This window comes from Morone saxatilis, unplaced genomic scaffold (genome assembly GCF_004916995.1).
Source record: "Morone saxatilis isolate NCDOM2014 unplaced genomic scaffold, NCSU_SB_2.0 Contig22, whole genome shotgun sequence".
In the NCBI taxonomy this organism is placed as follows: domain Eukaryota; kingdom Metazoa; phylum Chordata; class Actinopteri; family Moronidae; genus Morone; species Morone saxatilis.
This window is the reverse complement of record NW_023339785.1, coordinates 19,352,359-19,366,799: the sequence shown is the minus strand read 5'-3', so window position 1 is coordinate 19,366,799 and position 14,441 is coordinate 19,352,359. Positions and strand designations below refer to the sequence as shown.

At 39.8% G+C, this 14,441-nt stretch overlaps 2 protein-coding genes across 3 annotated transcripts in view; both read right to left on the bottom strand.

Annotated features, from left to right (window-relative positions):
* Positions 1-3,987, bottom strand: part of afap1l1a (actin filament associated protein 1-like 1a) — a 23,980-nt gene extending 19,993 nt beyond the window's left edge. The window contains exon 1 of the mRNA XM_035669762.1: positions 3,806-3,987. Coding sequence (XP_035525655.1) covers positions 3,806-3,848 — 43 coding nt within the window. The 5' untranslated portion in view covers positions 3,849-3,987. The remainder of the gene's footprint in view (positions 1-3,805) is intronic.
* A 735-nt stretch (positions 3,988-4,722) lies between these two features.
* ablim3 (actin binding LIM protein family, member 3) overlaps positions 4,723-14,441 on the bottom strand; it is a 42,342-nt gene continuing 32,623 nt past the window's right edge. The window contains exons 11-22 of one of the 2 annotated variants that reach the window (XM_035669871.1): positions 14,023-14,052; positions 13,744-13,870; positions 12,652-12,747; positions 9,172-9,306; positions 8,886-8,956; positions 8,505-8,673; positions 7,245-7,274; positions 6,815-6,870; positions 6,583-6,649; positions 6,463-6,473; positions 6,252-6,332; positions 4,723-6,003 (exon numbers count right to left, since the gene is read on the bottom strand). In XM_035669871.1, the coding sequence (XP_035525764.1) occupies positions 5,890-6,003; positions 6,252-6,332; positions 6,463-6,473; positions 6,583-6,649; positions 6,815-6,870; positions 7,245-7,274; positions 8,505-8,673; positions 8,886-8,956; positions 9,172-9,306; positions 12,652-12,747; positions 13,744-13,870; positions 14,023-14,052 (987 nt within the window). In that variant the 3' untranslated portion in view covers positions 4,723-5,889. The remainder of the gene's footprint in view (positions 6,004-6,251; positions 6,333-6,462; positions 6,474-6,582; positions 6,650-6,814; positions 6,871-7,244; positions 7,275-8,504; positions 8,674-8,885; positions 8,957-9,171; positions 9,307-12,651; positions 12,748-13,743; positions 13,871-14,022; positions 14,053-14,441) is intronic. The other variant, XM_035669872.1, reaches the window with a different exon arrangement.

Genomic DNA, 14,441 nt, shown 5'->3' with positions numbered 1-14,441 from the left:
GCACAATACCAAATGATCAAAGTACAGACTTATAAAATAACTTCATACCAATACTGATGTTTCTATGGGATAAAATGATTGCACACCATAAATAATTTTCCAAGAATTATATTTAAACTCTTCTGAGTGTATAACAGAACCACATTTTGTCAGTACAGTCTGTTCACTATGAACTGCAAATCTGAATTTATCCCAAAGGCCAAAAAACCTAGTAACCTAAACCTATATATTAACATGAATCATATTTCACTGCTAAATTATGGCTGTCATCAAGTAACATATAGTGTAACAGGTTTGGCAGGTGTTATTCTAGGTTCTTATTCAAGACTCACTTATATTCTGCCAAGTCTCTCCAATAAATCTGAAATTTCCCTGTGAGTATATTGCTTGGACCTGTATGCATGCACACCCCAGGCAGAGTAACTTTTTACCCTATGCAACAGAAGAAAACATCATATTTTTAAGTGCAATATACACTCTATAGTCCCAGTGTTGTGGGGTATATCTCTATAGAAAGCCTATATAAACAGCTGGGCAGAGGATGACCGTTGCCTATACACAATGCACATATGCACACGTGCGCATACACACACTCTGCTCAATACTTAATACTCTGCACATATCTCTGCCATATGACCTCACAAGGGTTAAAGAGGGGAATTCCACTTCTTATAGGGCTGGTCCATAATCATCCATGATTTACAGCCTATGCATGATGGGGCATATATAAAGTGTGTGTATATATCATACTATATGTAAATGTAATGCAATGTATGAGCGTCAGCATGTCACATTAATTTTATGTCTAAAAAACAAAACAAGAGAACTTATGAACCTTTCATGTATAAATTAAATCTATATGGGAGGGAGATTCCCTTTCCTTATTTCTCATATTATCATAGCTGGTGTTCCAATTGCTTAGAATAACATGGCATTCGCCAAGCACTGCAGTGAGAATAGACAAGGGTTCGCCATTGGAAACAGCTTTACAACAGAGTTTAGTGGGGCCAAGGAACCTACAGATAGCTATAAAACAGCCATAGTCCATTCAAAAGATGTTAGTGGGACATTTACATAAAAATGAACATTGAAATACGCCCAAACAATCTGTAATAGCTGTAAACACAGCATTGACAATAAAGTGAACAACAGGATGAGTATTTTATTGCTGTGAAGGCTCCTATTTCCTTGGCACGATCGGACTAGGAAAGATGCTTCCAATTGACCATTTGCATTCAAAATCTGGACTTTGACAGTATTACATTTTAGTTACATTAGCTAAGACTTTAACAGAAAGACAAAGGTTGTAAAATATTAGAACATTCCTTAAAGAATGATATAAACCTTGGACTCCCACAAACTCTGATTTTGCAATGTGAAAATGCAGATTACAGCATACATAATGAGAAACACGCAGTGAGGTCACTGACCACGGGCTACATGACGACAGAAAACTGCATTTTAAATGTGCTCTTTTGCCCTGCTAACCCATAACCACTGACAACATGTTTGAATTCAACTTTTAACAATTCAATTCCTTGTTTACTCTCAAATACATTCTCCACAAGCCTTAAGATTTATATCATGAAAAAACAAATTGTTACCCAGAGTCATTGGCTACTTTGTATGTGAATAACACGTCTGAGGAAATAAATTAGGCACACACATCCACAAGCAAAGACACACTCATACCCACAAACAAACACATTCTCCTTTCATATATTTCTCACAAGAATGTGGATATGTAGAGCACTCCAGCTCTCATTAGAGGAAATACAAGGATGGAGTATGGATTTCATGCACATGCAGGAGACTTGTGCTTACATGAGCAGTATTTTATGCATCATTGTTGAGTCCATAGCATATGGAAGTTCTTCCATATGCTCCAGAACATCCTGACAATAGCCACAATTCATCATATCTGCTGGGATAAATCACAGACAATCCCACCACTGCAATGCCTCTCTGTGGGGACAGCCTCTCCCCTCTCACACCCACCTGATGCTCTGCTTCCCACAGTGCAGTGGAAACAAAACCTTTATTACACTGCTGCTGCAGCTGGCTTGGATAGTGCATAATAAGAAGCTCCCAAAATTCAAGCTCATACCTGCCTGTCATCACCCTTACCAAGCTTGATATCTGAACTTTTGTACCTCCACACAACAAGCTTTAATACTCAAAAAAGTTGTTAGATGATCAATTAATCAACAGAAAACACAATCAGCAACAATTTTAAAGCTGCACCATCATCATCTCATGTTTACAGTTTGCTTCTATTTTACCAAAAATAATCAATTATTTCCAGAAATATATCAAGTTAAAACATTTGCAGTTTCAAGGAGCTGAAATGTGAGAGTTTGGAGCTCAAATCTATTATTTCTATTAAGTAATTTAGCAGCTGCCAATCAGGGGATTCAAATAAACAGTAGTGTGCTCCTCAGGGATTACCACCCGTCACCGTGTGTTTTCTCCTGTGGTGTTTACACAAACAAAGCACATAGAGAAAGTCAGTCAAGCAAAATTCCTGTGTGTTTGTATTTGTCTGTGTGGAGAGACATGGAAGTGACAGGCAAGGATTTCTTCTAACCAGGACAACACCTAAATACACTTCCTCCTTAAGATATTCTGTGTACACATCAAACACACTGGTAACATCCACATAAACTGACAAGGTGAGGAAGAAAGGGTGGAAAAGAAGTAAATTATGGACAGGAAAGGCAGACATTTCCTTTCACCTTAAAAATGTCCATTAAGTTGTATGTTATAATCACTATCACATGTTTACCTGCCAACAGCTGGCAACAAGTCTATGGAAAACACTCCTGGTCTCTGCAGCTCTAAAGGCAGTAACTTGATACAGTAACTGACATTAACTGATGTCTCAAAACACACCAAACCAACTTAAATAAACTACAAAGTGAAATCATAACTTCATATTTAAAATGCTGAGTCAGGCCACACCTTGTCTTGAGCCCAGGAGGGGGGCAAGTGTATTTGTTTTCTGTTACAATGTGGAAAAATGTTGTACTGTGCAGGGGGCCAACTGAACCCCTCCCAGAAAAAACACATGGGGCGGAAACACATTTGGTATTTCTAGCTATTTCAACACAAAAAACATTGCAGCACTACAGTGAATCCTCTGCTGGTGGTGTCCAATATCAAACCATGACGACCTCAACTCCAAATATCTTATCTCCACATCCAGATATTTGACTTGACTCAGGATGAGTGAGATTCACTTTCTATAACAACAATCAAACTTTAGATGAGCACTTGGTTTTCTGTCTTTCCAAGCAGCTGAGGGGGGGAACCAAAGCAACAGTATTTATATTTTTAAAGTGCACTACCATTGTGTCTTCTTAGGCAGATGTACAACAGGAGGGAGAATGACTGGGGGAAAGGGAAGTGTCCATAGCACACCTTTGTGGGTGTTCTCAGGCAACTGATTCATGGATGCAAGACACTGACAGAACAGAAATGTAGAGAATAATATTAGAGCCTTTGAAGTGCAAGACATTTAAGAACATATCCCCAACAATAACCCCATAAAACCCCATTCAAAGTGTGGGGAGAGTGAGGGTGCTGCAGTGAGAGGTTTGGGAGGAAGGAAACACACACAGTGGGTGTGTGTGTGTGAGGGTTCTGACAGCCGCGAGAAAACACCAATTAACACCTAAAACAAACATGCATATGCAAATCCACACCGGCAAAAACCTACACAAAAGAGACGCAAAACACTCGGCACTCACCTTACAGCCAATCTCATTTGCAGCAGTGTCACCTGTGTGACAAGTTACAAACTTACATTTGGTGCCGTTTCTGTCCATTCCTCTGCTGGTGCTGTCCATGTGAGGGAGGGCTGGTGAAGTTTAATGCAGGCCCATGAGTGAGTGAGTGTGTGAAGGCGTGTGAAGCCACTGCTGCCAGACACGGTCGCTGCTGATCCGCTGGTCGGGAGAGTTGAGGCGGGCTGCTTTCTCTGCTGGGTCCTAGCGTCAGCTGCTGCTATGAGCTGCCTATGCAATTAAGAGCTACATAGATATGATGATTTCTGAAGTTTTACCAATAGTTTTACCACTTTAAAGCCTGTAGCTTAAGAAGTAATAGCCTTTCCCGGAAACAAGGTGAAACAACTAGTCTGTCCAAAGTAACAAAATTCACCTACCAGCTTCCCCAGTGCTTACTAATTAACACTTTATGTCGAGTTTGTCTAATTAATATAAAAACCAATGTGTAAAAATTACACTTAAGTCTTAAGTTAGCTCTTTAAGTTTTCTTATTTCTGCCACTGCCAGACCCATTCTATTGGTTGCCTGGTGATATCAGGTAAGGTAATTTAACAAGAAAAAGTGTTGAAACTGATTACACCAAAAATGTTAAGTAAAACAAACTCAATTTTGTAAGTTAAAAATACTTCATCAGGTAACTTTAGTAATTTTTAATTTTAAGTTGCACTGACCTAATATTAAACATTTTATGTGTACAACAAAATACCTATGAAAAAGTACTTGATCAGGATAGTTTCTGTAACACAAAACTTAATTTAGAAGAATCTTTTTAACTGGCTGGCTGCTTGTCTGCATTACAGTTTACAGAACTTTTCATCTGGCGAATATGCCCAGTAATTCCCAAAATGTCGAACTATTCCTTTAAGTAAATATTTTCCAAGTGGATTGTTCACTACAACAAATAAAAAAGAGGAGGCTGAGTTTTTCTTTTCAAGTTTAATTTTTAGTGACAAAATCAAAAATAACAGTATTCAAAGGAAGTAAAGACTTCAACAACCCTGGATCTTTGTCAGTGTGTTAAATACCTTGCAGAGTGTTTCATTGTGAGTGAATATAATCTCTGTAGCTACAAAATTATTGGATTATCATTCTAAAAGAAAATAAATTATAGTGAATGTAAATGTATGGATGACTACAGTTCTCGTCCTAAAACATTTAGTCATCATTCTATTGCGATGAGGTGGAAAACATGGAGCAGGAGGACTGAATTGGTGTTTCCTTTATCTATTTAATCTACTGGATTGCACATTCTTTTAGGTTACCATACAGCTGCAAAGTGAACTGTATCTATTGGTGACCTTTAACTATTTAACCAGAACATTACATGGAAGTGATCTGCTAATCTTTATATTTGCATTCTCACTTTGGTTTTCATTTGCACGCAAATCAACGCAGGTCACACATACAACTGAAAAAAGTTGTGTCCACCTCAGATTGTTCAATTCTATATCAATTAGTGTAAACCAGAGGGACACAGCATTTCATATGAAAGAGCAAAAAACAAGAAAACAGGTAAACAAAATGCATCCTTATAAACCAAAGCAAAGTAATGCCGTATGCTCACCCACTCACGCTTCTCATCTAATCATTCACCCCGATAAAGTGTCATAAATGATATACTGTATCTACATTCTACTCATTCAGATTGCTGGTGCTGCACACTCGTAACTAAGAGAGCATAACAAATAAGGCAAAGCCAAAATTCTCCTTTTTATGTTTTCGTACTGCGGCTCTGGTCACAGACATCCCTTCATGTGGCCTTTACACAGGCTCAGTCATGCCTTTCCTCCCTCCTTCAAGCTTAAGAAAAGCACAACACTACTGTACTACAGTCTCTATTGCTTACACACCACCCCAGCACACAGTAACAGTTTATCAGTCCTTCTGTGCATAATGTCTCTTGTGGCCTTCCCTCGGTATCTCTGAAGTCCACGCTGGTGTGACCAGAATTTGGTTCGTCATATGAGGAGATCTAGAACAGGTTCTCAGCCATGGCAGTGAAACTCAGTAGAAGTCTTCCTATCTCTTTCTTCCCTCCTCCTACAGTCAGTTAAGTTTCTCGCTCTAGTTATGGCAGTATTCAACAGACGTTCATGTGTTATTAAAACAGTCGGGCCTGCTTCTTGAGCTCATTTCTCTTCCACAGAGCCAGCCGGTCAAAATCTTCCACGGTCATGCCGAACACTTGGGAAAACTCCTCTGGGGAAAGGTGACGCTGAGAACACAAGGATAAAAAGACGACACACTGTTATAATTTTAATCTGTCCATTTTTTTTTACAGTACCCAATTAAGTCAACAATGATGGCTTGTCAGAAGTTTCTGGGTAGAAGACGGGTGGGGTTCTGCTGTGAGTATAACCACAGTATTTCTTAATCTTGGCTAAGGTGCTTTTCACAACGGATAACTTCACACAATGGATAACTTCAGTGAACAGTTAGCCTAATGGTTCATTCATAACTTACTTCTAGCCTGGCTCTATCTACATCTTTGGGAAGCCTGTTGCGACCTCTGGTGGTGACAATGAGCGCTTCATAGGGGTAAATCTGCAGAGAGGGAGAGGCAGCCATGCTTAATCAAAGTTCACACACATAGTTACAATAACACTGGGGTTATTCAACATATAAGCAGACTCAATTGGCATAATCTATTCAAGTGATTATTGCAAAAACGTACCTTGTATTCTGCTGGGAGGAAAAAGAGAGAAAATTCAGAAGTCAGTACATTCGAAAAAAGCATTGAATTAATCCCTTCAATCTAATAATGAGTAGGTGTTTTAAATTCATATTAAATTACCTCTGCTTCCCCAGTTGACCTCACTGCCACTGTCATACTGGTACTGGTAGCAATCTGCACTCTGAGGCTGTATAGAGGGACATCAACTTATAACACAACATAAACAGATACTGATATATTTTTAGCCTTGATGATTTTGGTAATAACAACAGTCATATAATATACATATAATATTAAATTTTAAGATGCGAGACCCATTAAAAGTAAGCCCCGCTGTTCACTGTGGTCTCACCCTCTGGATGCCGTTGCGTCCATATCCTGGTAGTGAGGCAGACTTGCAAACAAAATCTAAAAACAGAGAAAACAATAAATAATAATAAATAGTCAATTTTACAGTTAAGCTTAAACTTCCAATTATTTTCATGTAGTTTGGCACATTGAAATCATATAATCAGTGCCTGGTTACTGCCAGAAGATGGCGCTCATGATGAACCAAAAAATCCTAAAGTTCCAGATGTGTGCACATAATAGTGGAGCTTTGTTGATGTAAGGTCATTGAATCCAGCACAAACACAGAATTTAGAAAACCAATGCCAAACTCCATTCAGAAACTACAAATAAAAACAGTTTTGTTGAATAAGCCAGAATCACAAACTGAGGTAGGTAGGTAAAATAGAGGTTTTCATTTTAGAATATTTATTAAATATAAATGATAAACTCACCACTATCAGCACTGTACTGAGACCGGGGAGCTGTAAAATAAAGGGATAATATAGTTACATTACATCTTTTTTGGTGCAAAAATACAAAAATGCTGTAGTTCATTTACCCTGCTCTAAAATTAGATTTAATTCCTCAAAAAAATATTCAGGGTTGCTGTAGAGCTTTGACAACCGTCAGTCTAGTTAGAGGCGTAACAAAGAAACACAAAAGGAGCAAGTTGGGTACCCATCAAGCCCTAGGAGGAACACAAAACATCAAAGGGGCAATAAGGCAGAAAGAGGCCAGGCAAGACTGGTTCAGGGAAGAAGGGGAGAAGAAAAAAAAACATAAAAACAGCATACAAAGACACACATGCACATTTCACCATCTAATCGCACAACACAGCTTATAGGGTTACAAGCCTTTGTTGCCTTTCAACCACAGCCAACAGATTCCCATTCAGTTGTGTCCCTTCCCATCAGAGAAACAGCTTTAATGAGGGATCTTACTGCTCATAAATAAACCAGGATATGGGACACCAGCTGTGAGAGTGAGAGAGTGAGATAGATACACAGATAGATAGAGAGATGGAGAGTTAACAGAGTAGAATATAGAGAGTGATATCAGGAGAGAGAAAAAAAGCTGATATAAGCACACAAATTAAAGAGGGAGATGGTGAAAGAGATGGAGCAAGGAAGTGAAAGGAAGAGGAAACCAGTGGGTAGTGATGAAGACAGCCTGGTGTCTGAATGTCATCGGCCAAAATAACAGTCCCAATGCACTGCGCGACCAGTGAAGCTTGGTCCTTACAAGCAGAAACAACCCTGGTAGCTTCAGGTGCTGCTTTATCACATCTGGCACATCTGCACACCTGGCTGAACACTTTTCTTTCGGTAGCTTGAAATGTTCAGAATCAGTGTGATACCCCCCGACCACAATGACAGGTCACATCTGCTGCTGCTGCTGCTTCTCTACCATCAGTTCGGCAGCAGCTGCTCAGCTAGCTCAGCATCTTCCCTTCTCAATAAACCACCCCGCCTGCAGCAGCCATGACCCTCTCTGACCTGCATTCACAACCTTACCGCCCTCTCCCCCAAACCCAAATGACAGCAGATATTGAGGCCCATAAAAAGCCCTTGTGGCAACATACAGCATATGATCACACTGGGAGGGACAAAGACATGGCTGCACAGGAATACAGTCAGAGGTGCAGGCGTTGGTGAACTTGCAGAAACAAGAGACAAAGAGGGAGATGCGTAGGGGGCAGGGTGGATCCTTACATCCGTTGACAGTGTTGTTGTACGCCGTGGTGCCGTAGCCTGTAGTGTTGAGTGTTTCCTTGCTCCCACTACGAGAATTCCTCGCACTGCCCCAGGGGTCGTTGTCATAGGAACCAGATCTGGCTTTCATCTCCTCCTTTAGGATCATCCTCCCGATGCCACTCCCAATCTGAGAGGAGGCGAGGAAAGAGGCAGAAGGGGGAGAAAAAAGAAAACTGCTAATTTAATGTACAGCAAATGCAAGATGGATACAAAAATAAAAATAAAGAAAAGGACGATAGTTTAGGATAAAAAGTGCATAATTTATGGGTGTTTCCGAGGAGGTGGCTTTCTTCAACCAGATGTGGAAGAAAGAGAGAAATAAAATAATGAAGCTCTTACTCTTTGAAGACTGTGACTCCAACTCTCTTCATCTCCTCCTGTTGAGAAGCGTCTTCTCGGCATCCGATAGGCTGAGAGAAGGAAACAGATAAAAGAGATTCCCTTGTATGAATATAGAGCAGAGTGGAAGACAGTAAAATGGAGGGTGAATGAATAAATATGACAACACAGAGTTACAAAAGGAAATGTACTTCATTGTCTGTCTTCGGTCCAGTGAAAAAAGAAAAAATGTAGCTTACTATGCAGCTTCTCATTCTAAACTCAGTAAAATTACACTTTTTCCTACCCCTGGGGGAACTGGTGTATGGATAGTAGTCAGACTCTGACTGGGTGTATGGCTCGGGAGAGAAGGTGGACAGTCGGGAGGATCTGAGGATGTCCTCGCTGGTCCTGCTTTTGGTGGCTGCGTCCACGTGATTGTCTGTTAAGAAATGGATCAAGTTAGGAAAGAAATGAAAAACAGACAGAACCAAAGTAACTGGTAATTTTGTTAAAGACATTTTGGGGGAACTTTTGGATATATATTCTTATTCACTGCAGTAAATAAAGGGCTGTCCACACCAAGAACAATAACTATGGCAACAATTTGAGCATTCTATAAACAGTGGCCCAAAGCACTGCGCACTCCAGCTGTATTGGTGGCTTAGGAATATGGATATTAATGAACTGTTATGCTGTTTTGCACAGAGAAACAAAAAGAAAACAAGCATATGGGGTCACAACATTTTTTAAAGACGAGAAGGAGACTTTTATTAATTCTTTTGTATGAGTCATCATCAATTTGCATCAATCATCAAAGAGGATATGAACTCACTTCAGAGACCACATCAAGACAACCAACTGTTTGACTGTAAAATGCCATTTTAATGTGTTATTTGCAGCCTAATATTATGTTATAAAAGTGTTTAATAAGTTGTATAGTTGAACGTGACACCCGTAGTGTCATTGTTTCTATTCAAATCGCACTGATACCGTTTTCCTCTGTTATTGTGATTATTGTTGTGATATGTTCTAAGCAATCCACTTAAGTTAGGTCCATTTTTAAAATTATATATTTACAGTTGTTGTCCTAGTTATTATTCTTGGTGTGCAGCACTTTAGATGAAAAGATTGATACCACTGGAGATGTATCAATCTTTTTTATCTTGCTCTCGGCAAGAAAGTGAATAAGCGGATTTCCCAAAATGACGATAGACTGCACTGTAGTGTGCTAAGGAGGAAAATGTGTTAATGCATATCACAAAGATGTACAGCAAGAGAATCCATTAACACCACAGTCATCATATCCACCATTCCTGTCACATGAGATCAATATTTCAACAGCATGAAAATAACCAGCATAAACATGACTTCAGTTACTGCTCAGCCTGAGGTACGCAGTCATTTCATGAGTGGTGCGAGGTAATGATACTGATGCCACTCTGCACTAAAGCACAGTCAATGGAAGTCAATGGGGGTGACATGCAGTGTAATGTCAGATAGATCGCTCTTCACTCTGTTAGTCATTAGCCATGCCGGCCCCAATCCATGATCCATTGAATTCCTATATACATGATGCATGACACCAATGGCAGACATTCTCATCTTTGGGAGACACACTTCCAGCTTGACGAAAGGATGAGCTGCTAGACACACAATACTCTGAGCAAAGTTTTACAGCAGATTGAACCTTCTGTCAGAGGAAGTATGGATATAGAGTATTGACATGGGATGACAAATACAGGAAGAGACACACACACACAGACATATGCAATTTATATCTACCGCCAGCGAGTGAAACAGCAAGAGGAGGGAGATACTTACAGTGGCAAGGTCACCGGGTAAAGTGGAGCAGAAGGTGGAGGGAAGTGAATAAAAGTGATTGGATGCAATAAAAAAGAGGTGAAAAGAAAAGGGAAACATTATTGGAGCGTCCCCAAGGGAGACGTGACAATGTGAGATCTTTGCTACCTATACGGAGAACAAAGACAAAGCCAAACAGGGGTCTGATACAGCTTCTTTTCTATACAGGTAGCAAACTTGTTAAATGAATAGTACATAACGGGCCTTTAACGCACACAGCAACACAACTTCACATGTGTCTGTTGTGGCTTTGGATTTACATCAATCCTGTTTAGTGCTGAAACGAGAAAATAATAATCAATAGCTGTTTAGGAAGACATAAAGTATGAGAAGGATCAGAGTGACTGATGTTCAAGTGTGTGCTGAATGTCAGTATTCTAACAAGGCAAGCTTAACGGTTTTTGAACTTGCCTCTTACAGTACGTAGATGCTTGTTCTCCATAAGAAAAAATGTGTCTATGAGTGGAAACATGGTGGCCAGTGATGTACTAAGTATAGCTGAGAAACATAGAAGGGTGAAAGTGTCAATACACAGGTTGACACAGTTTACTAACTCCCCCACAAATATCAACACATACAGTACAGAACAACATGCAGGACCACAACAAAGATAAACTATGCTCCATCAAGAGACCTTAAGACTCTCAGCTGAAAAAGCGTTTTCCAGTATAATGTGACAAGGGGATAGTAAATCTTTTTCTCATGAATGTTTATACTGAAGAACACTATCCAGATGGCTGAAGTGCATTTCAGTTTAATGACTTGTAAAACAAGGCAAAAAGAGCATCTTGTGTTAACCGCACTACTGTGCTATTTGACTGAACGACAACATAAATCCACACAATTAAGAAATCAGACTTCCCCTCTCACGTACTCCCTCTGTTTTCTAAATAAAACAGCTGTCTCCTGATTCAAACAGTTACAGTAACTTAAATCACACACCGACCACTGGTTAACTAGGCTAGGCTGAGAAATACAATAAAAAATGTCTCCACAGCAATTCAAAAGTTTTAATACAGTTCTCCATTGTGCTTTGTTCTATTGTTCTGTTATATTCTGGTGAATCGTGTGTCCTCAGAGTCCCATGTACTCAGCGCTTGTCATGCTTGAGCAAACTCCACTTCATTCACGGTCTATCCCAGCCCCTTTTCCCGACAAGAACCTGTCGTGCTGAGAGAACTGCGACCAAGAGGCAGGCATGCGTTTCTGCTTATAGTATGGACACTAGACTTTTACAAATGCAGTCATTCTAATTGCCTGATCTTTATCTTCAATTTTGAAAAGAGTTGTACAAGTAGAACTCTATTTCCTTTGTGCATTTATTAGAGTCAATCCTTTCCATTTATGCGGTTTTGTTACTGATGGCTTCAATTTCAATGATAACTGGAACATCAATACTAATAAATCACAAGGGGCGGTTGAAAAAACATCAATAGGTCAGTAAAAACATCTACACCGAGTACTCAAGCACAGCATGACTAAACTGACAAGAGGACAGGCAGGCTAAGGCGAGCTAACTGCACTGTACCCGCTCTCGTATAGATGGGAGGCTTCCTGTAGATGTTGGGGTCCCCTGTGGCTGAGGAGAGAAAGAGGAGATGGAGAGGTGAAACATGGAGGAGTAAAGGAGGAGAGGATGTGAGTTTCTGTTGGGGTGATCAGAGGTAAGAGAGGTAAGAAAAATGGTCATAAAGGAAGGTGAAAGAAGGTAAAGATGCAGTATGAGGGGAAGAATATGCCAGAGCAATTATGTGTGGTATAAAAATACGACTCAGTCACATTTTCACACCCCCTCATTCCCACGGAACTCAAAATGACCTTCGTGAATGATTTGCATCACTGAATAATGTCTGATGAAGTCCTCCCCATGGAGTAAAAATTTATGAGATTATGAGAAGTGCGATGAGGAGATGAGGAGTCCTACCTGGCACATGAAAATGTTTAGGGGGCTGGATTTTGGTGGGTGTGCTTGACCGCCCGTCTTGGCCGTAATAAGGTGAACTCCTGCCACTCTCAGAGCCTGCAGCCAGCCACAGCCAATCACAGCAAAGGAAACATGGGCATGAAGGAAGTCAACACAAGTCTCATCCATGCAGATGAAAACCAAAACAGCCTAAACATTCATTCAAATTACAAAGTGACCTTTTCCACGTGTGTTATGACAAAGGTTATTTACTTGTCTTCTTATGACAGTAATTACAGTGTCACTGCACATGTGTAAGAGTTAAATGAAATGACAGCAAAGGAGCAACTGCAGCGACAGCCAAAGTGTCAGGCATTCTACCCTAAGGCAGCAAATCTGTAAATGTTTTGTCACCACTGATAATCTATGATGGCTTATTTGTTAAAATTTAAGAGTGGTGATGACATACAAATGGAAATGACAAGCAGTTTGATCTCTCTTAAAGGAACAGTTCAACAACTGCAATTACAATTGAAACTTGTAAAACAACTCTTATCTATGCTAAATATGTAGGTACAACCAGGTGTTGTAGGTAAGCTTAGCATAAAGACTGGAAAATAGGAAAACAGCTGGTTAAAATCCTGAAATCCTGTAAAGCTTACTAATTAATATGTGATAGTTAGAGTTAGAGAAGAGTTATATGTGGGACGATTCCTTGGTCAGGAGCTGAAGTCTCCCTTGCTTGTCTGAAAACCTGACGGTGAAGATAAGTTCCTGGTACATTTGACCTTCGGACATAGCCAGGCAAGCAGCTTCCCCATCTCTTTATGCTATGCTACGCTAAGCTAACCAACTGCTTGCTGAACAAAGACATATGAAATTGGTATCGATCTTGTCATCTGAACATCAGCAAGAAATCAAAAAAGCATATTCCATAAATTGTTAAACTATTCCTTTAAACGACTTAACCTCAAAATTCAAAAATTACTCAGAAACTCCATAAGTACTTAAATTTTGTTCAAAGTGCATTTCATATTAAGTACAGCATGATTGACTTCATTTCATATTCAAGGTTATGAGCTGACAACTAGGAGTGAATACCACCTGACTCACCAGGGTAGCCATAGTGCTGCGGAGAGCGAGGCATGATAGGTGACATGCCTTGACGACTATAGGTCGGCGAGTCAATATAACCTGGACTGGAGCATCGCCTCTGCCTTATATCCAGGCTGTCATAGTCCTGAAAAGACAAATAAGACAAGGTAGATGTGAAAGAAGAACAGGGAGGAACGGGGAGAGGACTAGCTTAGTAAAATGAAAATGACAACGTTTCACTCATATCAAACTCGTCTTAAGTGCTCTGCTACTTAGGGAGGGAGGAAGAATGCTTACCTGAGAATAGGGAGAGAGTGTCCCGAGTGACTGAAGAATCGTGGGGGAAAAAAGAGTTATTATTTATACAGTGGCACCGTGATGAAACAAAAAAACAGTTGATCATATATCATGGATTTTACAGGACCACAAGAAAAGACCAATCCTTTACAATGCACTTGTTTTATCCTATGTGGATGATTGGTGAGGTTTTCTGCATTATTTTACTGTCAGCTCAAGGAATATAAAACTATCAATTAAAGCTTAAGAGATTGTGTACAGATAAAGCTAAAGAGTTAAAGCTAATAAGCACTTTATATCTCTTTGGCTTCATCTGTACACAATCTGAAATACTATTAATAGTAGGCACTATCAATACTAGGCACTACTGGGCATGAATTAAGAGGTTGTTTTTCACTTCCTGTCTTAAAAATGAATGC